Below are 27,698 nucleotides of genomic sequence, written 5' to 3'. Positions count from 1 at the left end.
AGCTGTGGCTCGGTGCGGGAACGTTTGTCAACGGTTTTTCTTTCGGATGCGACAAAATAGAAACCAACGGTCATCGGTTCCGTAACCATGAGTTATTCCACCGTTGCGAAGTGGAAATTTATCGTCTGTGGATTAATTTTTGCAGCAACCTTCAACGCCCGATCGGCGGCAACTAGAATATTCGGTGAGTTGCCGGTACCCAGCTGTGGTTGAGTTTCGGAAATCGACACCGACACTTGCTGGCCTCTTTTCAAACATGGCAGGACGGTTGACACTCATCCATTCGCCTGCAAAACCGTAACCACAAACTTATACGGCTCCGCTCCAGTCCGACCTACCTTTGGCAATGCAAACTATTGTGATCGTCTTTAAATGCGCAAAGAATTAAAGCGAACGAAAGGAACATTCAGCTCAGTGAAGGCACACGGTATCCCGACGCCAAAGAACACCATCGGAGACGAAAAGTTGGAGACAGGAGAGAGCGAACGTTCGAGACTGATTTGTAGCTCCCAGTGCCGGAGCTCTTCAATGTCGGCCCGTTGGCCTCGCTGCAGGCACGCCTCGTAGCTTTATTGGATTTTTATTAAACGTTCACTTAAACTTTGAAGGATCGTTCTAACGTTATTATGCGTTATCGTCTTGAAAGGGATAAGCAAAATCTGCTCCAGGCTGTGATATCTACCATTACGCTGCCAACAAGGACCTCTTTTCTCCGCCTGCGATTTTGCCCACGCTCCACCGCAGCCGTTCAAACCTGCCGAGACATGCCGGGAGTGTAACAAAGTGTTATGGCTAACAAGATTCCTGCAGCCACGTTTCCCATCGTTCTTCCGGTCGACAGAGCATGACTCAGGTGGCCTTATGAAAGTCTCGAAAGCCTCCCCTTGTGTGGGTTCGTCCGATTTTATGAGTTTTATCGATCACTAATTATCGATCTACGCTCCCGCAGATCGCCAAGGATACATCGAGTGCAGCGAGGGCGATTTGGAAGTAAAATGAGACGTGTATATTCAACTAACAAACGACAATCCGGTCGTACCATTTGAATTCTTTGACTTCCCGTGCGTTGAGCAGTTTTCACAGCCACTCCCTTGCTGCCGGGGCCAGGGTCTTGGGTCGATGGTTTTTGATCTGACGGTTCTGTCGGAATAAATTGGATCAACATTCGAACGATTTGCATAGCACGAACGGAAACGGAACGATAAGCCAAACCAAAACAAATCTTGTCGGAAAGATTGAAGTTATAGATAGCGTGCTTTTTTGCCGTGCTGTGACAATGATTGTCTTGAAGTACCGAGAGAGTGCATACGGGCAGTAGCAAACGAGCTTGTAGTAACTTATATCAACATCAACATCTGCTCATCGTATATAAAAGTTTTATTGTTCATATTCTCAATCCATTGTTACTGAGTAGATCTGAACTAGCTAATCTTATCCAACGAAACTAATCGTCAGTTTTTCATTTTATACATTCTTCTCATTACGCACCAAAATGAATTTGCCAAGCCGAACAATTGTTTTTTTAATAAGGAAGAATAATCTTCTAAGAAGATGACAGCCGAAGTCGTGTAGGTTCTTGCAATTTGTTCGTTGTTTTGAAAAGCCAGTCAATCTGCGCATTGTTACAACATGTTGCTTATATCTATGTTTTCAAAATTGTGGAAATATTTGCTAAAGGATGCAATGTTAACCAAATAAAATCGAATGGCTCACAGTCACACAACAAGCAGAATTGATCCGCATGGCAACATAGATCCTACGCTGCACTAACGGCGGGAAGGAAAAAATCGAAGCGATGTTCGAAAAGATGAAACACATCATCAAATTTGAAACGGCCAGAGTGCGAAGAAGTCGGCCCACCAGTGCACCGTCGAAGGGAGAAACGATACATCCTTGTCAATATTAGCAATTTAAATACACATTTCCCGACCCAGCGGGAAACCATCCGGCAACTGACGAACAACTTCGAAGCGCCTTGCGTAGGCAGCGAAGCGCTACGGCGATACGCAACCAGACACCCCAATGGGTATCGAGGCACTTGCACACTAAAAAACCCTTCGACAAACCCTTCAACCAGAAACCCTATTTGTCGGTCCTCTCAGTCACTCCTCCTCCGCACCGCTGCTTCGCTTCGCGTGAAAGGGTGGCCAGAAGTTTATTCCGGTCATTTTAACCGGTTAAAGCCTGCCTTGGGTCGGCACCGAAGGCACAACGGCCCGGTAGTGCTTCGACAATTTATTCGACGATACATTACAAATGATTGATTTCGGCGAGGACGCCGTGACCGTGTTTTGGGTTCGCTTTTTTCGCGCAATCGAAGCGGAAAAAACATTTCATCCTGCTTTCTTACGCTCTTTGGCCGGCAAACTTCGGCAAACAAATCACAACTAAATTAGAATGAATGAACGACCGGGTGAAGTATTTGGTTGAATTATGGCGCAAAGCATGACGACCAGTGAAAAACGCGAGTGTCGCTTAAATGGCACCAACTGAAATGACATTAACCAAAACGGCCTTTTCGGTGGCTGTAATGACGTAGTGTACAGCACGCAGCGCTATCGTTGGTATTCAGCAAAAGCAGTTGAATAAAATCGTGCTGTATTTGAATCTCCATGAACAGCTTCACTTGGAATCATTTGCAATAATCTTTCAAATGTTATTCTTTGACTGTGAATGGTTAGTTTGCTAAGCCATTTGATTCTTTGATCATATAAAAAGCACAGTACGTTCACTTTCTTGCAATAGATTTTTTTTAGACTAATGTGCGAAATAAAAACATTGAAGTAATAGCGAAAGGTGTTTGATAAGTCAATAAAGATACATTTTTAGGTTTTATTCAACTTAACTTACCCTACGAAACATTGAAGCGTCTTGGCTGTGTGAACAGCATAGTCTCTCATTCGTTCTAAAACGGTCTAATTTCAATTAGTTTAATGTTATAAATAGACTCAAATTATTGTTGCCTTCAACTTTAACATTTAGATGAACATTTGAGTTTTTAAAGGTGTTTAATACTAAAATCGCCCTTACACGCACACTGCCTTGAAAGAGGTAACGGGGCTTAAAAGAAAAGGGGTAGTTTTTCGTGCAAATCTGTTTACTTAAACGTTAGCACAAGAATTTTGAGCAAGATACAGCTTGGACTGGATCAATGTTCGTCGGAACCTTTTCGCAGCCCACTGCCATTACCGAAAGTTCGCCGTCTATTGTCGGGTTGATGCAAATGACGAATGAAGGCCCATTGTACACAGGCCTTCATTAACACTCTCTTAATCATCCAATTAATGGCGAGAGAGGTTTCGGTAAACAAGATTAGGCCTAAACTGAAACGCCCCATCCGCCCAATCCGATTCGGTTATGATTCGCAACGTAAACGCGCGCCATGAAATCGGTTTTCTTGGAGACTAAGTCCTTCCAGCCCGTTTCATGTCCCTCAACTCTAAACAGCCAAGACTTTTATCTAACGAGCCATCAGTGAACAAGGTTGGTCTCTTGTAAACGAAGAATATTCTATATTCATAATGAGCGCCGAGAGTGGGACCCATCCGAACCGTCGAACTCTTTCATCAACGTTTCGAACAGAAATTCCGTTCGTACCACGCCATCGATGGTATGTTGGAACTAACTTTTGCGACGATCGCCTGACAAAAACAGACTAACGGCGCTCGCTAGACGTGTAAGGAGAAAATCTCAGAGAATTTCACCGCACAAGCCTTTGATTAACCACACCGACGACGGCCACGGATGCTGCATTCGACAGGTTCTGTTCTGGAACGTCGAGCTCAGTGACGGGGCACTCCTGAAACGGTGAGCTTCTTGTTCGCAAGAAGTCGTTCTTTTCGTGCACTCGCCTCGCTCTCCGTTGCGTCTTCGGATGTCTCCAGACTAGTTACTAGTGGTGCTGCATCACAAACCCCAGGCGAAGGCCCGACGAAGCGTTTGGTGCGATAGACAAAACTGATAAGTCCGCGCACTGGAGCCGGTCCGCGAGAAACCGTTGCCGTCGTCGCCGTGAAAGGAGAAAGTTTTTCGTCGAACCGAAATCTCTTCGCATCGCCACAATTGGCCGATCGGAATCGGAATCACATTTGGAAACCCGCGGCCAGGTCCAAGTCCAGAGCGGATGAAAGCATCAGAAAAAGGGCGAACAACATGGCGAAGCACAGATATGCCGCTGGTTGGATGCTTTTGCAACGATGGAAGCGAGAAAAGATAAGTTTCACTTCAAACAAGTTTCTCGGCAACTCAATCAACCGGTTAAATGAAACCTTTCCACTTCAGACACATTCGAGAGGCATCCGGTGAAGTCAGATGTGCAAAAAGCTGTTTTCGAGTGACTGAACATTCGCGTTCCACTCCGCTATATGGTATTGGCGCGGTGCTGTATTGCTGCTTCTTTCCCGTAAACTTTTCGCGTTACCGTTTCGTGCGACACTCGCGGTGACTCGCCGTGCCCTGCTGAGTACAGTTTGCCCACGGTGGGATGGGTCAGATTTTGAAACAATTATCTGATCCTCTTCCTAATCCTGGCGCAAAGTACAAGCAAACTTCGACTTCTCGTCAGCAGAGGATTTGGTGTGCGCCTTCCCAGCGCGAAACAATTTTCTAAGTCACCATCACCGACTGGGTCGTAATCTTACCCATTTGTGGAACATGTTGAAACACCCATAAAAGCTCTTCCGCGAGTTATATGAGTAGTAGTTCAATGCTGATATTAAATAATGCAATGACTTACCGAAAGATTGTAGGAAATAAGTTGATAGAAGGGAAGATCTAAATATTGCCAGTACGCACACTGGCTTGGAAAACACGTTCTGTTGCGTTCTTATGTTCGTATGACGTTCTGTGAATTTGTCTGCCTATTCAATATGTTGTTTTGAAATCATGCAAAAATCAACTGGACATAAAATTACTATGCTAGCTGCTCTTCACCTTCAGGGCCAAACCTTTGTCTCTTTATAATACTGTAGCATAAATATACCCCAAAAAATTATATTCGCTTGCGAAGACGAGTCCAAATTAGACCAATTTCGAATGCTAACGATCATCCCGGTTTCATATTATGTTTCCACTACCATCGCAAACACCAAACAAAAGATTCCGCTCATACGAGCGGGACTCGATTTATGCTGAAAACTATTTCAATTTATCTCAAAGCTATCAGTCATCAAATGGCTATACGTAAGGCGCTTATCGAAGTAATCGGCCGTTCGGTCTGTTTCTCGGCCCGGTGGATTGTCCGAAAAACAAAGTTTCACTTTCTCAACTTCCCTGTTTTCGGCGGACTCACGCCGACGGAGAAATCGTCGACCCAAAACGGCCACTGAGAAAAACAAAAAAGCAAACAAAAAGCACCCAACAAACTAATAACACCCGAACAACGCCCCGACGAAGGATATGGTCCGAGGAGCGGCTACATGTTTTGTCTCTGTTTCAAAATTCGGTGGGAGGAATATCATGTCGAAGGTCCCGTCATCGTGGAGGCGTTTCCCGGAAAGCGACAGAATGGCAGTGATTGTGTGTGTTTTCGTTGATAATAGTTTCTCGGGAGCAGCCCAGGTCAACCGTTCACCAGCCGACCGAACCGACGAACTTATCCGCAGCGCAGCATGTTGCTGACGAACACATAACTTCGAGCTCCTACCCTGCAGCGATAAAGCAAATGTCGTATCCCTCTTTTAATCGATTTGAAACGAACATATCGTTTAACGAAGTAGGCTTTAACGCGCCAAGCGCCTTTCGCATTCGCATCAGTCCACAGTTTATTTGGTGTTATTATTGAAACATGGTGCCACGCTCTTGGAATGCGATCAATCGAGCGTTGGAGTACGCCGAGCACCGTGCTTCTGCTACCAATTAAACTGGATCAGCCAAATGTGTTGGTTTTAAATTTACGCATGTTCGGTGTCGCGAAAACATGCGCGTAGAAAAACCCAAAGAGAAAAACATATCCCACAGGTCAAGTGCAACACATTTTCCTCCCGTCCCGCCGGTAGCCATTAATCATCGTGCGCTCAAACGCTTTCTGTGGGGGACATCATCATTTTTCACCAGCTACTCCACGCCACATCGACCTCACCAGCCCGAGCAACCAGGGTGCGTAACATGCGTTGCTTCTCTGTTATCCTGTTCCAGATCTCGAAAATATTCCCATCATCAAGTACGTAGCAGTAGCCGGCAAAAACGTTACGCTGGACTGTCCGGGCGTCAACGAGCGCTCGCTTGCGGAAACATTAGTCTGGCGCACGACCCACACCATTGCCGAGTACATCAACGGCTTGCCATTGGTTAGCAATCAGCGGGTGAGTATGGCTCGTCGAGACTGTGTTTGTTGCTTTCAACAGTGAACGTAGCTCGGTAATCCGAAATAATAGCAATAGAAGTCGATGTTATCACAATCACGGTGGAAATAATATAATTCTTTTAAAGCAGCAAAAATCTGACGGAATTTTTTGGAATTCATATTATACTGATTATTGATGAGGTTGAAGATAGATAATAAAAATAACGGTGCAACGATTTGGCAGAATAAATTTCGCTAGATCGCAATTAACGCAATATTGAAAATGTAGCCTTAAATTTCGGGAAATTTGATCTTAATTAAAATGCACTTGCTACACAGTTGAACTGGAAAACCTCGGTTTTACCCAATATCTAAACATTTTGGTTTTCTAATCATAGAAGAACGGACTGGGCAATATTTTTTAACAAATTTTAGTGGAAAAAATTAATCATTCTGTAAATTACCAGGCGTCTCCATTTGCATTGAAAATAAAAATACCATGCGTCTCCATTTCTAAAAAATTGCGAAACAAATAAATTAATTCCGATCTGTAACATTTCAACAGTGCTAAACATTTTCAAAGCTTCTTGTGATGAATTCTGTACTACCATCACAGTTCCGCATTCAGCTCAAGTATTTCGAATTACACCACTCCGCGAACCAGACAATTAGTTCGAGGAACACTACGAGCCAAAACTATCTTCCACACTGCAGCAGCCTCCCCGTTCAAGCCGTTCTCAATTATTTGAAGACACGGTGAGTCGTATAAAATTACTGTCAGAACCACGTCAGCAGCCGGCATCAAGTGAAACTAAAAACGGCTTCCGTAAACCGAAAGAAATAATGATGTAGCTCATTTGCCAGAGCACCATTTTTCTTCGACACGAGCGTTCGAATCTGCTGACCGAAAGGGTCTCACTTAAGGTTACCGTATATAATGATGATGTCTGGAGAGTAATTATCATCAGCTTCATCGACACATTCCCATGCAACTTCGCACAGCAATGGCTGCCTCTAGGCCATGACTTACCGGGGCCGACCCAATGTTTTTGTCACCAACGCGGGCGCCCTTTCGGGTGAAGAAGGTCCTCCGGACCCCGGACTAATTACTACTCCTTTGTTATTACTCTCACATTTCCAGCTCACACTGTTACCTGATAATTTTAGTCTTCATCTCAGCCCCACCGTCGCCTCCGATACGGCCGAGTATAGCTGTCTGCTAAACGACCGCCACAGTCCGGAAGCCATCGTCGATTTGCTGGTACAAGGTGAGTACTAAAAGCTGTATGAGTTGTGGCCCGGTACCGGCAGACACGACCTGAGTAACGAGTCGTGGAAAGAGGTCTGAGCGGTGCAGTAAATTTCCGCAACCGCTACCGCCAAGCTATACGAAGGGCGGTGAAACTTGCCCGCACGATGAAGGAGATTGAGCATTCTTCTGGCCACACTCTGACAAGAAAATGTATCACTTCGACCCGAAGACGACATTTCGCCACTGCTTTCTCCCGTCTCTTTGTTTCCCGTTCTCTCAGATGTTCCCGAGCCACCCGGACGTCCGCTGGTCGTAAGCTTTACGTCACGTTCGGTCGATTTATCCTGGGCACACTCGCAGGACCCCCGAAATGCACCGGTTACAAATTTCATCATCGAAACACGGTAAGCACACAGAAACCATTTCGCCGACATTATGTTTAGATTTACACCAGCTTCCGGTCGCTTCCGCTATCTGGTGTTCCCGTGGTTTTCCGATCGCTCGCTTTCAAGACCGGAAGCTCGACTGGAGCTCGTTCGAGGGTTGCTATAATATTTATTTTACAACCTTTCCCATACAACCGAAGCCTTCGCCAACAACGAGTTAAGTGTAAGATAAATTGATTCCACCACACTGTACTGAGAAGCGAAAGGCGTAGACTTGAACCACGATCAACCCTATCCGGTATTGATTTAAACGGCAGGAATGTGGGAAATTTATGGTAGGCCATGCAGGCCAAACCGATGTTAGTGCGACCATAGCACGACGGTAGAGCAACAGGAGCAACATGCGTTACAATACGAGAAACAACCATAAACGTTGTGACAAACATAAAAAACGCATCACTACATAAAACGTTAAACATGAAATGGATATGTTCAGCCCGTTGTGGTTTTCACTGTAGTTTACTATATTAACTTTATTCAAATTAATTGTTGCTCGAAGCCACTATGCACCATCGGAAGATAATAAATGGACAACAGTAAAGGAACAAGTTTTAATTTAGTTTCGAACCGAATGGTTTTTGTTCTTCGCTCACTCTGAAATGACGTTTTTTTTTCTTTTGTTACAACAACTTCCTTTGACTCAATTATAAACATTGCACCTGCCATCGTTAATGTTTCGAGCAGTACCATGTCATCATATAGTTTGAACTTATTTGACTAGGTTTTGAATTAAATTTGCATTCGCCTGCAGAAACCATGTTGATTAGCATATTTTCTTATACCGAATGCACATTTTCCATGTGAAACACAATAACAATAGTTTTGCACAATAAAAGCACAATCTAAAGCACACCTATACTGAATGTGCTACATCGTAGAACATACTTGTCCGCAATAGCACATGATGTTAAATAACCATGTCTGATTAGTTATTGTTTGCCATTTGCTTTCGTCTTATCTATTTTGCCACTGAATCTTTACTCTTCAGCTGGGAGTACTTTATCATTGCGGTTAAGTAATAACACAGTTTGATGGAATCAAAACTATGATAAGTGATTTGATGATTTGTTTGTTTGTTTTGTTATTCTCGTTTCATATCGTTTGAGCATATTGTGAGCCTGATCCAAGAGTTCTAAAAATTGTGCCATCGATTTGCAATATAATGTGTTATCTGGTAAACAGTTGCCAAATACATTGAACGTATCGCTGAATGGACGACTTAATATGAAATAATATAACGTACATGAAAGTCAAAGTTTTGATTGGCCTTCCCGAGATTTTTCAACAGCAACAGCAACGTCAGGTCTTTTATCTTCTTCAGCGAATTAGCAAGATCCGTATCGGCTGTATAATTTTCCCACCGAACACCACGCTGAAAGCAAATACGAGATAAACGCTAAGACGGACTTCCCTTCGGTATCTATCTTATCGTACCAAGTGCCTCGAGCCCCCCAGCCGGATGGTCGCTGAGACACGCAAAACCGCCAAACTGCGCCCAAAAGCTTATTTGTTACTTTTTTCACCTGCTTCAAGAAACAAACAGGGTTCGAAAATATGATACCACAGAAACCGGGAGCCGCTTGCCAAGGAGGATTATCAAACGTTTGCCAAGGTGCACGACAGCACCACCGCAACGTCGTGGCCGTATCCCTCGTACCAAAACTCATCTGAAGGCGGAACCGAAAACCGAATATTCGTTACCCTCACTCAGTACTTGTACTGTACGGAAAAACCCACCATGGTCGATCGCCATGGCGAAGCAGAAGGTACAAACAAGGGGGTAGATTTTTAATCTTTGCATTATGCCTCGGTTTACTACGCAGCGAATGATAGGCTTTGGGGATCTTTTTTCTTCTTCCAATATTTTTTTGACGTATGTTTGCTTTCTCCGCTGGGATTGCCAAATTTCTACATTTTGTACCACACTAAGGTTCTGCGGTTTTGCTGCGGAGGCAACCTACGGAAGAACAACAACCAGAGCGAACGGAGCGCCAACAGATTATGCTCACGGTGGACGGGAGTATGGCGGGGAGTGCGCGATATGTTTCCAGGAGCAAAAAGGAGACGAGGCCAAATTTATGGCTTTCACCACCATCTTTTCGGTGGTGTTTACACACAACGAGTGGCTCTTGAAAACCTGTGTTACGCTCAAGTACTCGACGCGTATTTATCGTGCCAACTTCAAACGCATTGCGAGCAGTGCGATGGTATTGGAACGGAAAGAATTTTATTTGATTTCTGCACTCCTACTATTCCTGTTCGTGGCCTGAGGCCGATATGAAAATCATCACACATTCTCATTTCATTTCCCTGCTCATCACGCCGATCTTCTCGATTCTCTTCCTCTGCAGCATTGGCGAAAATGGCGACTGGGAGCAGGAGCCTCCGATCGACACCAAGAGTAACGTGGCTTCGTATCAGGTGACAGGACTGCAGCCGTTCACCGTCTACAGCTTCCGAGTCATCGCCGTCAACAAGCTCGGCAGCAGTCACCCATCGAAGGAATCGTACTATTTCGTAACGCTGCGTGAAGGTACGTGTTTCTTGCGGTGATTAGAATCCCAACCTCTTTTGCGTCCTCCACGGGCTTCTCAAGTTGTTGTGAACTCGTGAAGAAGCATCCAAAGCTGGTGATTTATATACGCTACAAGCTTAAACTAATCTTTGGCAACATCTCTCACAAGTTTCGCTCATCATCTTAATTTTCGGCACAAACCTCGATAAATCATCAGATTTTGGGTGTTGGTTGAAAAAAAAATCTAAAGCAATCTAGAACTCCACACCCGATAGGTCCATGCTTTACAGGGTAGATTAAAACGGAAAACTTTGCTTACGTTTCAATAACTCTCCAAGTGTGTCGCCGGACTGATCACAGACAACCATCCAATTAAGCTGTACAAATTCGTTTTCAACGCTTTGCTGGCCTTACGCCGCGCAATTATGGTGACCTCTTGCGAGTGGTGGACAGGCAAGAAGAAAAAAATGCTGATTCCGACAATCGTTCCGGCCGTGCCAATGGCGTTAAATTTTGCTTAGAAAACCTCACTTCATCTGCCGTGTAGTAATTGTTGAATAAATTTAAATACATTTCCTACCTGCCTGGAGCCCCTAGAGAGTGTCCATGGACGACCCTCCTGCTCGAAATGGTCAAGGACGAGCAGTGTCCGTGTTCGCCTGATATCGCCGTCGAGCCTTGCAATAATGCCTTGCAGCAGGTTTGCGCTGCCGGAACCGGTAGTTGGGTGAAACTCCCCAAATCATTCCGGTTAAATCGTCGCAATGTCCGACGGAACGGTGGGCTAGATCGGACGTCATGAAAATATATTAAACCGAGTGTCGACAGTTTTTCGGTGACGACCTACCTATTACTATTGATCGTTTGTGACGGATAAAACAATGCAACAATGATAGAGATCATCTAAGTGCACAAAACATTCACTAACGCGAATCGCTATTGTCCGGCACATAATCTTTAATTGTGAGCAATAAACACAAAAATAGAAACCATCTATTTGTGTTGAAAAAATACTACTTGAACAAGTAATCCTTCAATAGATTACTTTGAAACTGTGCTTTGGCATTCAATGATTGTCAAATTTCAAGTTCAACTTATTCGCAACACTCTCGCTTCTTAGGTAGCAGAAGAAGGATACGTGTTTGAATAATGTCCAGTTTTTGAACCATTTCTAACAAAAGGTTCCCAGTTTACGACGCCATAAAATATAACCAAAAGTAGAAGGCTCACAAACGCGGATGGGCATGTCCAACGAAAGAGGTTTTTGTAACACCATTTAATTCAATTTCAGTACCAGTTGGTACCCGTGCCTTATTTTGAGTTAATTTTTCATTTCCGCTTGCCACCAGGATCGTTGAGAATGACACAGAGCAGGAACGCGGGATACCCTGGATCCGCGGGATCTATCTAATGATCAAACTAACCTAATATCATTAAGTCTCGCAACTGCAACTGGCGTACTCGCCACCCAGTCTGCAGCTTTCTACGGTTTTCTTTCGTGCTCTGTTTTCATTTATAACTTTCTTTTGGCTCTCAATTTTTCATCAGCTCCGACGGGAAAACCGGTAACAACAATCGCGCACAACACTTCCGCCACCTCTGTATATATCTCGTGGAAGGCTCCTCCGCCGGAATCGATACTCGGCGAGTTTCTCGGCTATCGGATAACGTACCGGCCTCGGGACTACCACACGGACGACGTCAAAGAGATCTACATCCGCGATAGTGCCGTTGAGGTGAGGACGAAATTCGATTTACTCGCCAATACTGGCGCCAGACGGGCGTCCGTTGGCAATGCCAGTGTCCGCTCCTTCATCGTCTATACGAGCGCGCGTCTGTGTCTGTGTGTGGGTAAGGGCATTCAGAGGGGCAACACCACACGCGAAGGAACCACCATCCGGTTCGAGGTTGGTGGAAACTTTGGGGTTGCGAACGAGCGAATGCTGCACTTTCCACAAGAACTGAACCGCCGCTGTTACCGGCCACTCTCGAGCAGCTGCTGCGGCCGGGTACATTATGGGGTCTTTCGGGCTGAAGTGCAGCCACACATGGCCCTGCACTCGGGGGAGCTTGTCCTCTATCATACAGTTCAGTAAATTATCCAATTTACAACTGCCCCCTTCAAAGCTGCGTACCAAACGGGGTCGCTTCTGCAAAGTTTCGTACGTACTGGTGAGGGGTTCGCAAGCCTCGGCGAGCTTAATGCATTCTAGAAAGTGTGTTGGATAAAAAATCAATTCCTGTTTAAATTATCACTATTTTGCCTACTATGTACGAAGCCCTGAACGGTTACCATTTGAGAACACTGACCCAGTTTAGTGGTACCCCTTGAAAGCTCTCGTATTACTGGCTCCATCTTTGTTTGGCACACATTCAAAACATGGTTTTTTTCTAAACTGTTTGTGAACCTTAAACTAATTATTGCTTATTCATTGATGCACTTGTTGGCCACATTCAGCTAAATTAAGTTGAACAACGAACCGGGATCGACTCTTGCTGCTGCTATGCCAAATGCTGATTGCTCTTCACTAGATCGTTAAAGCGATGGACAACGATAATCCGACGGAAGGTGCCTAGAATAGATGCCCGAGAGGATTCTTAAAATTCAATTAACCACCGCCACCGGCTCCTGGCCGCGAGCACTGACGGCGATTCGTTTACGGTGCATTGTTTGGTTTTGCCGAACCATATTTTTATGCATTTTCCGCGTGACTTGACACACTGTGCCTATCAGTCCGATCGCCTTTTCTCGGAAGCCATTTCCGCGCGCCACCATTTGGACTACGCTCGGGTCGAGAATGTTGCGCCGGGCCGACGGAACAGAGAGCTTCTTCGATGGGCCGTGACCCCCATTCGGGGCAGCGCGTGGCGGAGTCTGGCAAAGAAGAACTGACACTTGGATTCCAAGGCCCGACCGTTGGTGCGCTTTTGTGCAGAAAATGCATTCATCAGCAAACAATGCATAATAATTATGTTTACACACGTAAATGCACCCGGCATAAATAGTTCTGACTTCGTTCTTCGGCTCCGGCTGCCTTCGTTTTCGATTTGTTCATCGTCACCGAGTCGTCGGCACCGGGTTGTCGCACAAGCTGTTAGGGCCGTGTAGCAGCGGGGTCCATCGGTGGCGTATGCAAAACACATGCGAAACTGACTCAGGACATCTGACTTCTGGTCCCGCAATTCCGGAGCCAGCACCGGATACCGGTACCCGTGGATGGAGCCACATCACATCCACTGGGACCAGTACGCCCTGTCCGTATGGTTTATGGTTTAATAGCTTCCCTTATGGCGAGTGGAAAATCGTGTTTTTTGAGTTCCGAGCGCCAGGCGGATAATTCGCCTACCAGTAGCTCGCGCCGGTGCCCATGATTACAAGTGGCACTGGCGACGAGAGAACACCGAGAGGAACCATAATTACCACTAATTTAATGGTGAAAATTCTATCCAGTCTATAACTGCGATTTCGTCCATTGCGGTACACCGGCATACCTTGGTGTGCTCTTCCAGCACCGCGGGGAACCGAAGCGCGCCTTCAATTCCCAGCGCATTTTAAGTATCCTTCCTTTTGGCCGACGTACCCGGCCGGATGCCGAGAGTAACTCTAGCGCCCAAAAGTTGCGCCGTACTCCACTCAGCACGCGGTAGAGGTTTGTGCATTAATTTTCAACTTATTTCCGTCCGTCTACCGTTTCGCACTTACAGAACCATGAAATTCATAACCTCGAAACGTACACGCAGTATCTGGTCTCGATACAAGTGTTCAACCCGGAAGGATTAGGACCGCCGACCACCGTGCTGGTTATGACAGATGAAGGAGGTAAGTGTGAAACCTTTTTTGTTTTTTGTCGGTTGTGTTTGTTTGCGAAGAGACCAAAACCCGTGGATGGTCTAGCTAAGGATGGTTCGGGATTACCGAGCCCGCTGGTTTTGTCGCCGATTCTCGGTCATTCTGTTGGGCGAAATGAAGACATAACTCAAAACCAACGTTCCCGCAAAACCTTGAAGCATTTCTGGTGCCAACCCAAGCCATCAAATGGAAAGCAAAACATTTTCCACGGTTCACAGAATGCGACCCCAAAAGCTTCTACGGCGACGCGGACAGGTCTACATTCGGGATTGGATTAGTTGCTTGGGAAGCGAGTTACACCGAAAATTCGGAATATACATAAAAATTACTCTAGATCCTCGCAGTACGTAGAAATTCGCCGCGGCCAGACCATTGCGTTCAAGTCCCCCGTTGGAGTGTCAAACATCGATTTTCGGCGACCGTTGTTAGTGCAGTGGCATGAAAATGCATATGGTGTTAGGATCGTGGTCGGACCAGATTGTTAAAAACTGTGAACCGTACTTTTCATACCAACCAAGCCTATCCAGCGTGCTCCTGTCTGTGGACGTGGTTGCCGCAGCGCATTCCCACGTAGAAGCCACATCGTAGTGCGCCACTAGGGCGAGATTTGATGAAATTTCTATACTCCCGTTTGATCTCATAACACCCGACGCTGACTTATCGATAGTGCCATGTTTGGCCTTGTCTTTTGAGAGAGGTGAACAAATGCAATATTTCTCCAGCACAAAAAACCAAGTGTCGTGGTCTGCTTGTAACGTACGAGAAGGTGTCCGCAAACACTTCGTTTTCCAGAAAAAACACACCAACTGGGCTTTGTCAGGTCGTTACGTGACAGCCCGGATGAGTCGCTTGTTTGGGGCGCGTAGAGACCCGGACCGGAAAAATATTCCCGCGAAACCATCGTACGGCTCCGTTTGGACTCGTTCCACGCGTTCCCGGAATCTAGTTATCAAGATCGCACGGATCCACCGCCGTCAGTGCTCGTTGTCATATCTGGTTTTAGACGGTTTATGATGGCGCTTTGCGTGGAACGCTTTTAATATTCTTTTCCAACGCCACAACCAGCCATCATTGCACGGATCGGTCGTTTGCATTCCCGGTGTGACAACTGACATTTGCTCGCACCGTAGTTGTTTGTTCTACTTTTTAATTTAAACCCGATTTCATTCGGTGCGTTGCCGAAGCGAAGGATTCTCCATTTCTCCACACTCAAGTGTCGCGCCACACACCCGAGTTGATCCCCGATAAACGAAAGGCAACTCGTCCAGCCGACGGCGACGTGAGCCCAATGTCCATACCTTTTTCGATATAGTGGGTTTACATCGCCGCCCGCTGGTTGTACAGTCCTCTGCGTAGGACCGGGTGGCCATTTCACTTACATTTCGACCCGCCATACCAGTTGTCTCCCGTTGTTCGTGCAGGCGAAATAATCGTTCAACATCCGCGGAGAATAAGGCCAACAGTTTTACCTTCGCACCGCGATTGTCCACGTCTGTCTGCTCATGGCGGCGCAGAAGGCCACGAACTGCACAACTCGTTGGCAAGTGGTAACGTCAAACAATGGCTCTTCGCTCGGGCGCAGACGAAACCGGAACGCCAGCAGTACTCTGGAAAATTATGTCAAGAAAAAGCCGTAAAACATGAAAGTAAAATCTTCCGCGGTATTAATCCAGCGACATGTCACAGTTGCAATTTGCAGCACCGAAAGTTTCCCTCAAGTCGGCGTCGTTGACAACGGCGGCTCGACGCTCGACCAACCCACTCCTGGGACCTTCTTGGAGATGTTGCGCGTTTGCTCGATGTGTATCTTGGAATGCTGCTGCTGCTGCCGCCGCTTGTCCTGTGCACATGTCTAGAAGGCCCGAAGACAAAGAGACTCGCCCGGACAAAGGGTTCGCTCTCACTTCAGTGCTTCGGGTTCGGGGCGGTGGCTGCGGGCCACCGCTACTCCTGGTGTGGCCCGGCGTCAACTCGCCGTCTGGGGGGATGTATAAATGGTTCATCATTAGCAAAGTACATCTCCGACGGTAAAAACAAAACTCGAAAGCCCGCTCAGGCGCTCCGAAAGGATGGCACAAAATGACAGCAGCGCTGAGTGGTCGGGCACCAGATTGCAAGATGCTTGCTTTTCACCCGTTGACTCCCAATTGCCGACCCGACCCGATCCGACCCTACAACGTCAACCCTCGGTGGTGGTGGTGGTCACGTTGACGCGGTGGCCAATGAAGCGACGGCGACGCTGAGCACGAGGACAATGACGGTAATAATAAAAAATACCTTTAAGGTGCAACCGCCCAGCTGGCTCCGGGGATTAAGAAGAACTTCTTTGGCCCCCGTGCCCCGTACCTATACCCTGATCCCCTGTCATAGCTGGTTCACGTTCGCCCGGAACCGGATGTTTTATACCGTCCCCTCTTACGTGCTGCACTCGAGTGGCGGAAAAACCTGACATCCACATAATGAGCTTTGTTTTCCATTTTAACTATGATTGCAACGTTTCCATCTTCTCTCGCTAACGATTGGGTTTTTCCTTACCATAGCCTAGCTCTTATGCTTCGCATAGTTCGCCGCTGCTATCGAGCTGCTGCTGCGAGGTTTGGTGACGCAAGCGAACAGGATTATAACAATCTGCCGTTGTCGAAAAATGGCTATTACACATTTTTGTACAATTTGCGAAGTGCAGTGCAGCAAAAATCGAACTCCATTTAAAGCTTGGCCGAGTTTGGGTCCGTGTTGCACTGATTGATTCATCCTTCTGCCAGCTCACTAAATCGGCTGGCACGGCAAAGCAAGAGAACAGGGAACTGCTAGTCACGGGCCTGGTGTTACGTGACTGGAAAGAAACTTTAAGGGCACTTATTGCGAAGTAACTCCGATGATTTTGGTGATGCTACGCGGCTCCGCGTATGGCGGCAGAATTTGTATGAACAGAATCGTGTTACGCCGTTTTCGTACGACAAACCAAAAAAAAAAACCATTGGCGACCCCGGAAAATTCCTAGACTGGAAAAGACCAGCACTGTCGTTTTATTTAAGGGCATCGATCCAGTTTTCGAACAAAACCGACTGCCTAATAGGATTACCGGGATGGTTCATGGTGCAAAATTGCAGTGGCGTGAAAAGTGGCTTTGGTGTCTACGGGCCACTTGTCTACGGGAAATAAAATGCCCGGGAGTACTAATTTTCCATCGAAGAAAAACTTTCCACTTTCCAAGCCGCACTCATGCCGTCCTGTGGTCCGCCCGCCGGAGGACAAGTTTTTCACGTATTCTGATTACCAAGCTGACATTTCTTCATTTTTGCTAAGTTTTCCTTCTATCTGTCTCTCTTTTTCTCTCTTTCTCCCTCTCTCTATCCCTTTCTCTTACACTCCCCGTTTGGGTATCCTTTCATGACCCAATCCAATATTGTCCGGAAATCCCAGTGACTGCTTATTCAATTAAAAATAAAATTATCGAATTTTCACATCTCTGCCAAAAGTGAACTTTTACCAGCACAAGAGGTTTTCATCAAAGCTTTCGTCTAATTATTATAATCCTTTTTTGCTCTTGATTGCTTCTAGCAAACGAAGAGACGAACTTTATGCTGCCGACCGCTGCGGTTCGGAAAGCCAGTTTATGTACTAACTTTATTGGATATCTGTTAGCTCATGTTCAAAGCAAGACATCCTTATGGGCTTTAAAGCCGTTCGTGATCGCGGAAGCAGCAAAGTTATAATACTATGAAAATGAATCGCCTAACAACAAAACAACATTTTAAAATTATCAAAACTTGCTGGTTCGATTCAAAAACGCTAATTTTCTTCATTAACGAGGCACATTTTTCACTTGCCAAAGCACAATTGGCGTATCTGGGGCACTGGAAACCCTTAATCGATTAGAGACCATTATATCCAAAAAATATGGAGGTGCGCATCATGGGCTCATAGGACCGCCAATTCCGAGCGATAGCGCCAGATGATAACAAATTTTGTTTTGCCTGTAATTGAAGATATCGACTTAGAAGATGTGTGGTTCCGGCGGAGCAACACGAGCGGTGTTCGATCTACTGTGCGAGAACTTTGATGGGCGCATAATTTCGCGTTTTGGAGTTGTTTGTGGTGCTACGCGAAATATCGTGTTTATGCTGACAAGTCTGCAACTTTGGAGCATTTGAAAAATAACATTCACTAATCTATGGCTGAGGTAGCACACGAAATGTGTAAAAAAGTGGGTGAAAATCAACTTATCAGAATCGAGTGTTTCCATAGATCCCGCGGCGGTTATCTGAACGATATTGTGTTTCACGTATAATGGCAAATTACAAACTTTATGATAAACAAAATATTTATTGAATACTCAATTTTACATGTGTTGTTTTCTTTCCTTCCATTTTTGTTTTGAAAATAGAAAACAAATAAACCTGTATTTGGTGGGCACACCTGTGAAACACAGACCGTTTCAGATACGATTGGCGAACTAGTGTTAGTGTTTAAAAGCGAACCCACATTCAAGCAACAATGAATTTCTCCATACATGAAGAGATTTTGTGAAATAAATATTTTTTGAAATAAAATTGTCAACCGTTACGCTACGTTTTCGACGACGCAGATTTCGCCCAACTCATTCACAACCACTAGGCACTGTCCTGGAATTCTCCGAGTTTCTATAATCGAGTAAGAGCGCAGAAAGAGCGAAAGAGAGAAAGAGCGAGAGCGAATATCGGCAACGATGAAAACGCTTTTTAGTGACAACGACAGCAAAGTGTGAGCTGGAAAAAGGAGCTCAGAAAAGGAAAAGGAGCTCGAAGGAAAAAGGAAAAAGTATTTGATCGCGAAATCGCTCCTGCCAGTGTCCAGTTACACAGTTGAAGCTTGCTTGAAGACACACGGAGAAAGTATGGTGATTTTTTGCAGTTCCCAGTGCGGCTTCTCGGTGTTCATACCTGTCGCCAAGCACGCTTCAGCTAAACGCTGAACGCGAAACGTTGTGGAAGCATTTGATGATGGCTTCGTAATTCAGTGCCGTCCGTCGTGGAAAAGTGCTACTCTGTTCGCAATTCGGTAGAAAGGATATTTTCATCAAAGTTACCATGCAAGGGTGTGTGCGTTTTTTGTGGACGGCGGACGTGAGAGCGTGCGATTTAATGTGAGAGGCGAAAATCAATAAAATTAGTTTGCTCGTGCTCGAAAGGCGGGCGATTGTGCAAGTGTGAGTGACAGCTCGCACTTTCCAGGTCCAGCTGTCAAAAATTAGCCAATCTCAACTCACCCATACAACGAAGTATTATTTACAATCCGTGAGCTGTTTAGATGCTATCGCGTTGCGACTGGATCGGTTCGAGCAAAAAAAGTGCAGTGGGCAGTGCAGTTCCGAAGAGAACGAAGAGCAAAGCAGAAACGTGATCGGTCGTGCTTTTGATCGTAGCTTTGAAACGTGCACACGAATCCGCCGGCCCCGAAAACCCTTTATCTTGCGAGTATGATTCATTTCGTAGCGCTAGCACTGCCAACGCTCAATTGAAGGCAATTGAAGCGCTGTCACTTAACTGACCTTTTCCTAGCAATTGACTTTTTTCACTCGGTGGCGGTAGAAACGTTCGCGGTTTGGTGCGGGGCTTGGACACGGAAGTGTGAAAAAATGAAGCGAAAATCGCCCCTTAACTCCCCGAGAAATCGTCTCCTTGCCTTCGCGAGGCATCGAGCTTAGCAGAACAAGACGACAAAAAACTCCCTATCGGGTCAGGCAACAAAACCCGTTCCGCTTCGTTGCGATTGCCGTGGCCTCTCGGGATGGTGGTGTAAGTGAGAATCGACAAAAAAAAGCCAAAAACACGAGAAAAAGCACAAGCTAGGCCTCCATATCCACCGGCTGTGTCTCACGAGGCGAAGATCTCCTCCTCATTCGTAACCCCGTGACCCCGTCGCGGACTGCGCGAGAGAACAAAGCGAGTGTTAAAAAGAACGCGGAAAGAACGTGAAGAGAACAACGAATACGGACAAAAATACTCTCGCACATAAAATGACTTCAGCATCAGCTCCGTGGGCGTTACTATCGGTGCTGGCGCTACTTGCGCTCATCACCTCGGGACGAGCGTTACCCACGGAATCGCTACCATCCGCGATCCCTACGACGAGAGCCACTCCAGCAGAACCACTGCTGGACAGTACCCCGGTGCAGACAACGGACAACGAAGCATCCCCTTCGATCCTACTGCCGTACGACGATGGTCGATCGGATGAGTTCGACCAGGAAGACCTCGAAGAACCACTTGTTTTGCCACTAAAGTCTTCTCCGTCGGTCGTGTCTTTCACAACGCCCGTGGTCCGAGTTGTTCCGATCGATGCCGGCGCGAACAACGAAGAACCGCTCACCTCAACGCACGATCCCACATTTTCCGCTGGTGATGAAATTGGTAAAATAGACTCCATATTTTAAAATGATGGTAGACCTACTGACCACCGTCTTCTACTAAGTTAAGCATTTTTCGTATCACACGTAAGGGGCCAGCGGCACTTTGCTGAATATAGCAATGATAACTTTATACTCAGCGGAAAATATCTTTGATGTCCGTTATAATGCAACGTGCAGCAGTTTATTTCGGTTTTAATTTCACTCTTCGTTCGGCTTCGTTCGGTTTCAAATCCACAGAGCCAAGTCCACCTCAGAACCTGACCGTGCTAGAAGTGACGTCGACAACGATCAAGCTAACGTGGCGGGAACCAGAAAAAGCCAACGGTGCCATCCACGGGTACCGTGTGTATTACATCCATCTTAATCAAACCGAGCTTCACATGCCGATACTGAAACTGAACGAAATGCAAAATTCCGTTTACCATTACACACTGTCCAACTTGAGTGAGTAGAATTCGCCCTTTCCGAACAGGAGGAGTGTATCTGAACTGGTGCACGGTTTTTCCCTACCTTCCCCAGAACCCTTCACAGAGTATCGCATTCTGGTGACGGCCTTTACCAAAAAACACGACGGTAAACCGTCGGAAGTGACGCAACGTACGGATGTGAGTGGGCCTAGTGCTCCGAAAGTGGTCAACCTTACTTGCCACTCACACAATGCGCTGTACTACGGTTGGCGTATCCCGCAAACCTACTACAACACGATCGATCTCTACATCATCAGCTACCGGAACGTTGCTTACCACGATTTTCGTGAGATTCGCATCACCGTCAACGCGTCCATCATGGAAACGTCGGTATGTTTTAGTTAAACTAATGCAACTAACTGCAAGGAACTATCTCCATGATCAATTCTTCCCATTTCCGTATCGCATTATCGAATCATCCAATCAGTTGATCATTCCAAATCTTACCACCAACTCGGTGTATGAGGTAAAGGTGCGAGCTGCATCGTATAGCGTTATCAACCCGAAGCAAATCATTCTTGGGTCGTACTCGGAACCGCGGAAGGTAGGAATCATCCTCCACCTTTTCCGTGTCGCAAAATCAATTGCCTCCTTCGTCCATATCTTTTCTTCAATCAGATTTCACTTCAACTTAACTGCGAAAAGGCTCCACTGACGTCACTGAGACAAGCGTACGACGACTACAATCTGGCCGTGTTGGCTGGGATCGTGTTCAGCTGCTTCGTGCTGCTGCTCATCGTGTTGGCGCTAATACTATGGAAGTAAGTTCATACACTATCGTTAATTAAATAATGTATTTAGCACACTAGCTGCGCACTCACGTTGCGGTAAATTGGCCAATCTCTTCGTGCCACATTAAGTAACACCATTTTGTGCACAGCGCCAAAAGCACCCGCCAGAAAGCGAGTACGGTGAGCAGTGATAGTTGGCGTTTGCGTGACAGTTTTCCACTACAAAAAAATCTTAGGCACGTGCCGCATCGAGGAATCGGGCGTGAGCTCAGATATCGCTTGGCAAATTGTATGGCGTACTTCCGCACAAACAGTTTGGTACCGAAATGTTGCGTATCAACCCGTATCTGATCGGTTAAGTTCTCCTCCAATCAAGAAAAGTGGTACGCGTTTTGCGTATCGTTCTTTGACTACACTATAACCAAAAAGGGCGTTTCAAAGTACCATGTAACTCATTTTTGGGTGCTCTAGAAGCGCCAGTGTGCCACCAACAGTCGATGTTGCGCCAAATGAATCGACTATTCGAGTCCGGCGCTCCAACACTCCGGCCATAAGTGTATCCAATTTCACCGCTTTTTTTAATACTTTTGGCCACATTGCTGGATATTTACTACATTTCTTTTGCATCTGTTTTTACTCATAAGTTAAGTTATATTCTGTTCTCGTAAAGATATATTCTGGATTTATTTTAACAAAACACATATGTTAAAAAACTCAAAGTGCGGTCGTACTTGCGGAAGCACGCACAGACACAATGTTGAGATACCGTCGCCAGACGATCGTGATCGATTGGAGAAGCATCGAGAGCAAATCACAGAAAACGAAGTTACGGCGCGGTATCTCGAAGCCCGGGTGCTTAACTAGCCACGCGAGCTGCAAAGAGCGAATCATTTAGCTTTGCCTTTGCTCTCGCTTCGAATTCCTCTTGCGCGAACGCGATACGGCGATACCGCTAGCGCTACCGAACCGCAACATACGAATACGAATCGTCGGCGATACTGATCCCCACCATCGCGCCATCGCATGGTTAGTGACAAGGACGAGGTGAACCGAACATCGTGCGCACCGTGAGTGTGGCATTGGGCGTTAGTGCGTTAGAGAATCTATGCGCTTTAGATGCTGCGTATAATCCAATCGCCACAAGTGGCGTTTGCCCTGTAGGAAAGTGTACTTTTGTCCGACTTCCATTTAGTTCGCTTGAATGGAATTTTCCGGTTAGTGATGTGTTGTTTAGGGGTTTTCTGGTTTCATCCAAGCCACGAATTGCCAATGAAAGTTTGGTGTTTACGGACACAGCTCGTTTAAGAAGGAACTACGTATTGCAGTGGACGCGATCAAATCGATCCTTGTTTGAGGCGCAATTAGTTTCACCGCGTATCGCCACTGCTTCACGCACGGGTTGGTTCTTTATGTTTCGTGAAAACACGTCGTGTGCCCGTTGTCGGTCGTGGCCATAAACCGTGGCTGCCATTCGTTCATTGTGCGTCGTTTGGAATTGGCTTGCAGTGTAGTGAAATGCAATGACGCCGTGGTGTGGATGGATGAGGTGAGTGTCGAAAGAAGATGGATGCAGTTCTCATGCACCATGCTTCGTGATTAAATCAATGGCCTTACGGAACAAACATAGATCTAACATAGTTCTATCCGCGAGCCGTGTACAACAGTGGTATTCCCTCCGGAAAAGGTGTGCGCGTTCTAGAATAAGAACGTTTAATTGCTCGTTCGCTTTCATTAGCAACACCTGCTCATGAGTAAACCACTGGCCTCTATCGGTGACATATCGACGGGGGAATCCCACTAGAGTGTTAATTGATTTAACGGAAGCCGACGATTCTGATAGGGGGCTCAGATACGGCCACGCTACTTCTTCGACGTCAATCATTCAAATTACATTACCCCTTGCTATCCCACGCGGTGGCGTGCCGTGTCTGTCCCGCGAGTGATTCATCATCTATGCAGAGATTAGCTTCGATTGGCAACTATTGTATATTGGTTATTGCGAATATTTGCTTAAGATGACAACAAAGTTTCAAACGTGCTCCGCGGTTTTTGCTTCGTTTTGGTCCTTTTTTCTATTGAGTTTTACTATGTTGGTCTTGATTCTTGCCGAGGACTTGATTGTTGGTCGAGGAGGACGAGGTCTTGATGTCGGGCAGCGCAACAGTTAAGTGACATTATACTTTTCTCTCCTACATGCGGGACGACGCAAGATATCGTTTTACGATCTCTTATCTTACCGCCCGCTGTCGGATCATTTGTGTGTTTGTTACTTGCCCCAGCGTCGCATCACTTCAGTCCTTCAGGTTGCGTGGTGTGATATGATATCGTAGCAACTGGTATTTCATGTTCATTCGCATAAATCATTCCTGCCCTGAACTATGTACCGTTCCCTAATTGATCGATCGCCAGCGAACCAAAACTTATCGGGCACCGTGAAATCGGTAACGAAAGATCGTATCCGCAACTAGTTTGCTTACGCTTACGCTTTTTTACTTTGAACAAGAATAACTATTTATTGGTTAGTTTTTCAATAAGCACGGCAGAACTCGTTTTCAGCGTTTAACAGAGCAGTTTTCATTAAAATCCATCACGTTGATTGCTTTTCAGAAAGTGCTTCCATGCCGCGTACTACTATCTTGATGATCCGCAACCTTGCCAAGGTTCGCAGGCCGGCCTGATAGACTGGGAAGGCCCAAGCGATGTGGGAGGGGAAGTGCGGTGTCCAGTACTGGTGAGTGACTTTGCAAAGCATGTGGCACAGCTACACGCCGACGGTGACATCGGTTTTAGCAAGGAGTACGAAGCTATCCAGGGCGAAGCGCTTAACGACGAGTATCCTTCGGAAAACTCGCAGCACCCGGAGAACAAGGGCAAAAACCGTTATCTGAACGTCATTGCTTGTAAGTAGCGCATCCGATTTTGCCCGATAGCAATTAGATGATGTAATGTGTGCGTAATGAAATAATTTCGTGCCTCTCTGGATTGTTTATAGATGACCACAGTCGAGTACACCTGCGCCAAGTACCAGGCCAGAAGAAGCATCTAGATTACATCAACGCCAACTTCATCGATGGCTATCAGAAACCGCGAGCCTTTATCGGCACCCAGGGACCTCTGCCCGGAACGTTCGACTGTTTCTGGCGCATGATCTGGGAGCAACGGGTTGCTGTGATTGTGATGATCACGAACCTGGTCGAGCGGGGTCGCCGTAAGTGTGACATGTACTGGCCGAAAGATGGCACCGAAACGTATGGCATTGTGCAAGTGCGCCTGGTGAAGGAGGACGTTATGGCTACGTACACTGTGCGAACGCTGCAAATCAAGCATCTGAAGATGAAGAAAAAGAAACAGTCGCAACAGGAGAAAACCGTTTACCAGTATCACTACACCAATTGGCCTGACCACGGTACGCCCGATCATCCACTGCCGGTGATTAATTTCGTGAAAAAGTCTACCACCGCCAATCCGCCCGATGCGGGACCGATCGTGGTCCACTGTTCGGCAGGTGTAGGGCGTACCGGAACCTTTATCGTGTTGGATGCGATGCTGAAACAGATCGAAGCCAAGGGAACACTAAACGTGTTTGGTTTTCTTCGGTACATTCGCGCCCAGCGTAACTATCTCGTGCAGACCGAGGAGCAGTACATATTCATACACGATGCACTGGTCGAGGCCATCGATAGTGGAGAGACAAACATCAAAACAGACGCTATCGGCGGACTGGTGAACCATCTTGACTACATTGACGAGCAGTACAAGGTAAACTTCTACACAAAACGTGACAACTTCATGTGAATCTTCTGTTCATCTACATTCGATGATCATTAAACTTTTTGCTTGTTAGCCATTGGTCAAATAACGAATTTTCAAACCCTTATCATTTTCGTAGCTTATCGTCAGTTACCAACCGAAAGAAATCAACCTTACGTCCTCAATGAAGCCGGTCAACGCCGTCAAGAACCGAAGTTCGCTAGTGCCGCTCGAAGGCAGCCGGGTCCATCTAACTCCAAAACCAGGCGTCGAGGGTAGTGATTACATTAACGCCACCTGGTTGCATGGTTTCCGGCGACTGCGTGACTTTATCGTAACCCAGCATCCGTTGATCGAAACATTCAAAGACTTCTGGCAGATGGTATGGGACCACAACGCTCAGACGGTCGTATTGCTCTCCTCAGTAGACAATATGGTAAGCTTTTGGAAGGGTGCATCTTTTAAGCGTCATTAATTTGTTGTCTGTTTGCCCTTTACTCTCCTACAGTCATTCCTACAGTTTTGGCCCAACGAATCGGAACCGATTGAAAGTGATTACTATCGGATCCGGCTTGTGTCGGAAACTTCCGAGGGCGATTACATTGTCCGTAGTTTCGTTATACAATCTATACAGGACGACTACGAACTCAGTGTGAAAATGTATGAAAACCCCGCATGGCCCGACATGAACAACACACGCGGTATATTTGACTTTGTTTTGCGTGTTCACGAGCGCTGTAATGAATATCGAAACGGACCGATCGTGGTCGTTGACAGGTCGGTAGCATAATTCAAGGACCCTATGAAAAGAGAGATTATTTTAATGAAAATATTTTAATTACTGTGTTGCAGATACGGTGGGTTCCAAGCATGCCAGTTCTGTTGCGCCAGCTCGCTCGCTATGCAGCTGGAGTATGATCGAACCGCTAACATCTACACGTACGCGAAACTGTACCACAATCGACGGCCCGGTATCTGGACGTCGTATGACGACATTCGACAGATTTATCGAATACTTTCGTACATGCCGCCAGATCTTGGGTTGCTGCGGTGCACCGAGCTGCGCACCGAGTTTGACGATGCAGCAATGATGACCGCCACACCCGATCTGTACAGTAAGATATGTAGCAACGGTAGCATCAATAACCAGCTAGGTGGTGCTGGTACGCCAGAAGGCGTAGGTAATGGCACAACGACCCTGGTGAATGCGCAATCGTCGGCCGGCAATACACCGAATGCTGTCGGTCCAACGGTTGGTTCGATCGGTGGTGCAGGTGCTGGTAGTGTGGTCCTAGGTGGAGGAGGGGTGGCCGCAACAGCCACGACTCTTCAGAATGGTGGTACGGTCATCGTCAAGATGAACGGTGAGGACAACGATGAGTTGTCAGTCGTGGTGGCCGCTGGCAATCATCATCTGAACCTCGATCACAATCAGTCGTAAATATTGCGAACGTGAAAATGTGCATTTAATTTGCCACTGACCTATTTCCCGCTTGCCACTGGGCTACAATTAGAATCGTGGCGCGTAGTGACGTAGCGTAGCGGAACGTTTATCTTCCTAATTTATGAAAACTTTTAGTTGTTTGATTTGTTTCCATTAGTATAGTCATTTATCAATCATTCGACCAATTGCTTGCAGCAACTGTAAGCAGCATTTATCTTTTTTCTATGTAACACACAATGAACGTTGGTTTAGAGTTTTTGTTTGTTATGTGATCGAAACATTTGCTATGAGATATCATAATTATGGAGTAGCGCTTTGCTTTTCGGACCCCATTCAGTCTTATTACCAGTGTGTAGAGATACTAGCACACATTTCTAGTCGTAAAAATGTCGGGAAGCGGCAGTCGATTGCGATTTTCTTCTGCCTATCTTGTTGGCAGACGTCTACACTGCAGATATGTGGAAATCCTCACTCGGTTGAAGTGAAGTACAATTGTTTGTAAGCCACGGAACTAACCGATGGAAGGCCTGGTTTGCAACTGCTTCCTTTCTACGGCCATGGCGCGAAAT

The 27,698-nt window shown here is 46.3% G+C and overlaps 1 protein-coding gene across 2 annotated transcripts; it reads left to right on the top strand.

Moving 5' to 3' along the window:
- The first annotated feature begins 51 nt into the window (after positions 1 to 51).
- LOC131212303 (tyrosine-protein phosphatase 99A) lies at positions 52 to 27,698 on the top strand. 2 transcript variants are annotated; one of them, XM_058206111.1, is made up of 17 exons: positions 52 to 184; positions 6,136 to 6,302; positions 7,425 to 7,551; positions 7,816 to 7,939; positions 10,333 to 10,514; positions 12,045 to 12,232; positions 14,202 to 14,316; positions 20,975 to 21,181; positions 21,257 to 21,534; positions 21,632 to 21,748; positions 21,823 to 21,965; positions 24,543 to 24,835; positions 24,928 to 25,694; positions 25,825 to 26,121; positions 26,194 to 26,462; positions 26,538 to 26,929; positions 26,990 to 27,698. In XM_058206111.1, exons 1-17 carry the CDS (start codon positions 88 to 90, stop codon positions 27,124 to 27,126), a joined length of 3,900 nt encoding a protein of 1,299 aa, XP_058062094.1. In that variant the 5' UTR covers positions 52 to 87; the 3' UTR covers positions 27,127 to 27,698. The 2 variants fall into 2 exon arrangements, with proteins under 2 accessions (XP_058062094.1, XP_058062093.1); XM_058206110.1 differs by having other exon boundaries at positions 26,538 to 27,698.

This window comes from Anopheles bellator, chromosome 2 (assembly GCF_943735745.2).
Source record: "Anopheles bellator chromosome 2, idAnoBellAS_SP24_06.2, whole genome shotgun sequence".
Classification (NCBI taxonomy): Eukaryota; Metazoa; Arthropoda; class Insecta; order Diptera; family Culicidae; genus Anopheles; species Anopheles bellator.
This window is presented reverse-complemented; position numbering and strand designations above follow the sequence as displayed.

Coding starts and splice junctions, on each gene's coding strand:
- LOC131212303 (XM_058206110.1), top strand. CDS start 88: ATGAGTTATTCCACCGTTGCGAAGTGGAAATTTATCGTCTGTGGATTA. Junction 6,303..7,424: donor CATTGGTTAGCAATCAGCGG/GTGAGTATGGCT, acceptor TCACATTTCCAG/CTCACACTGTTACCTGATAA. Junction 12,233..14,201: donor TCCGCGATAGTGCCGTTGAG/GTGAGGACGAAA, acceptor TCGCACTTACAG/AACCATGAAATTCATAACCT.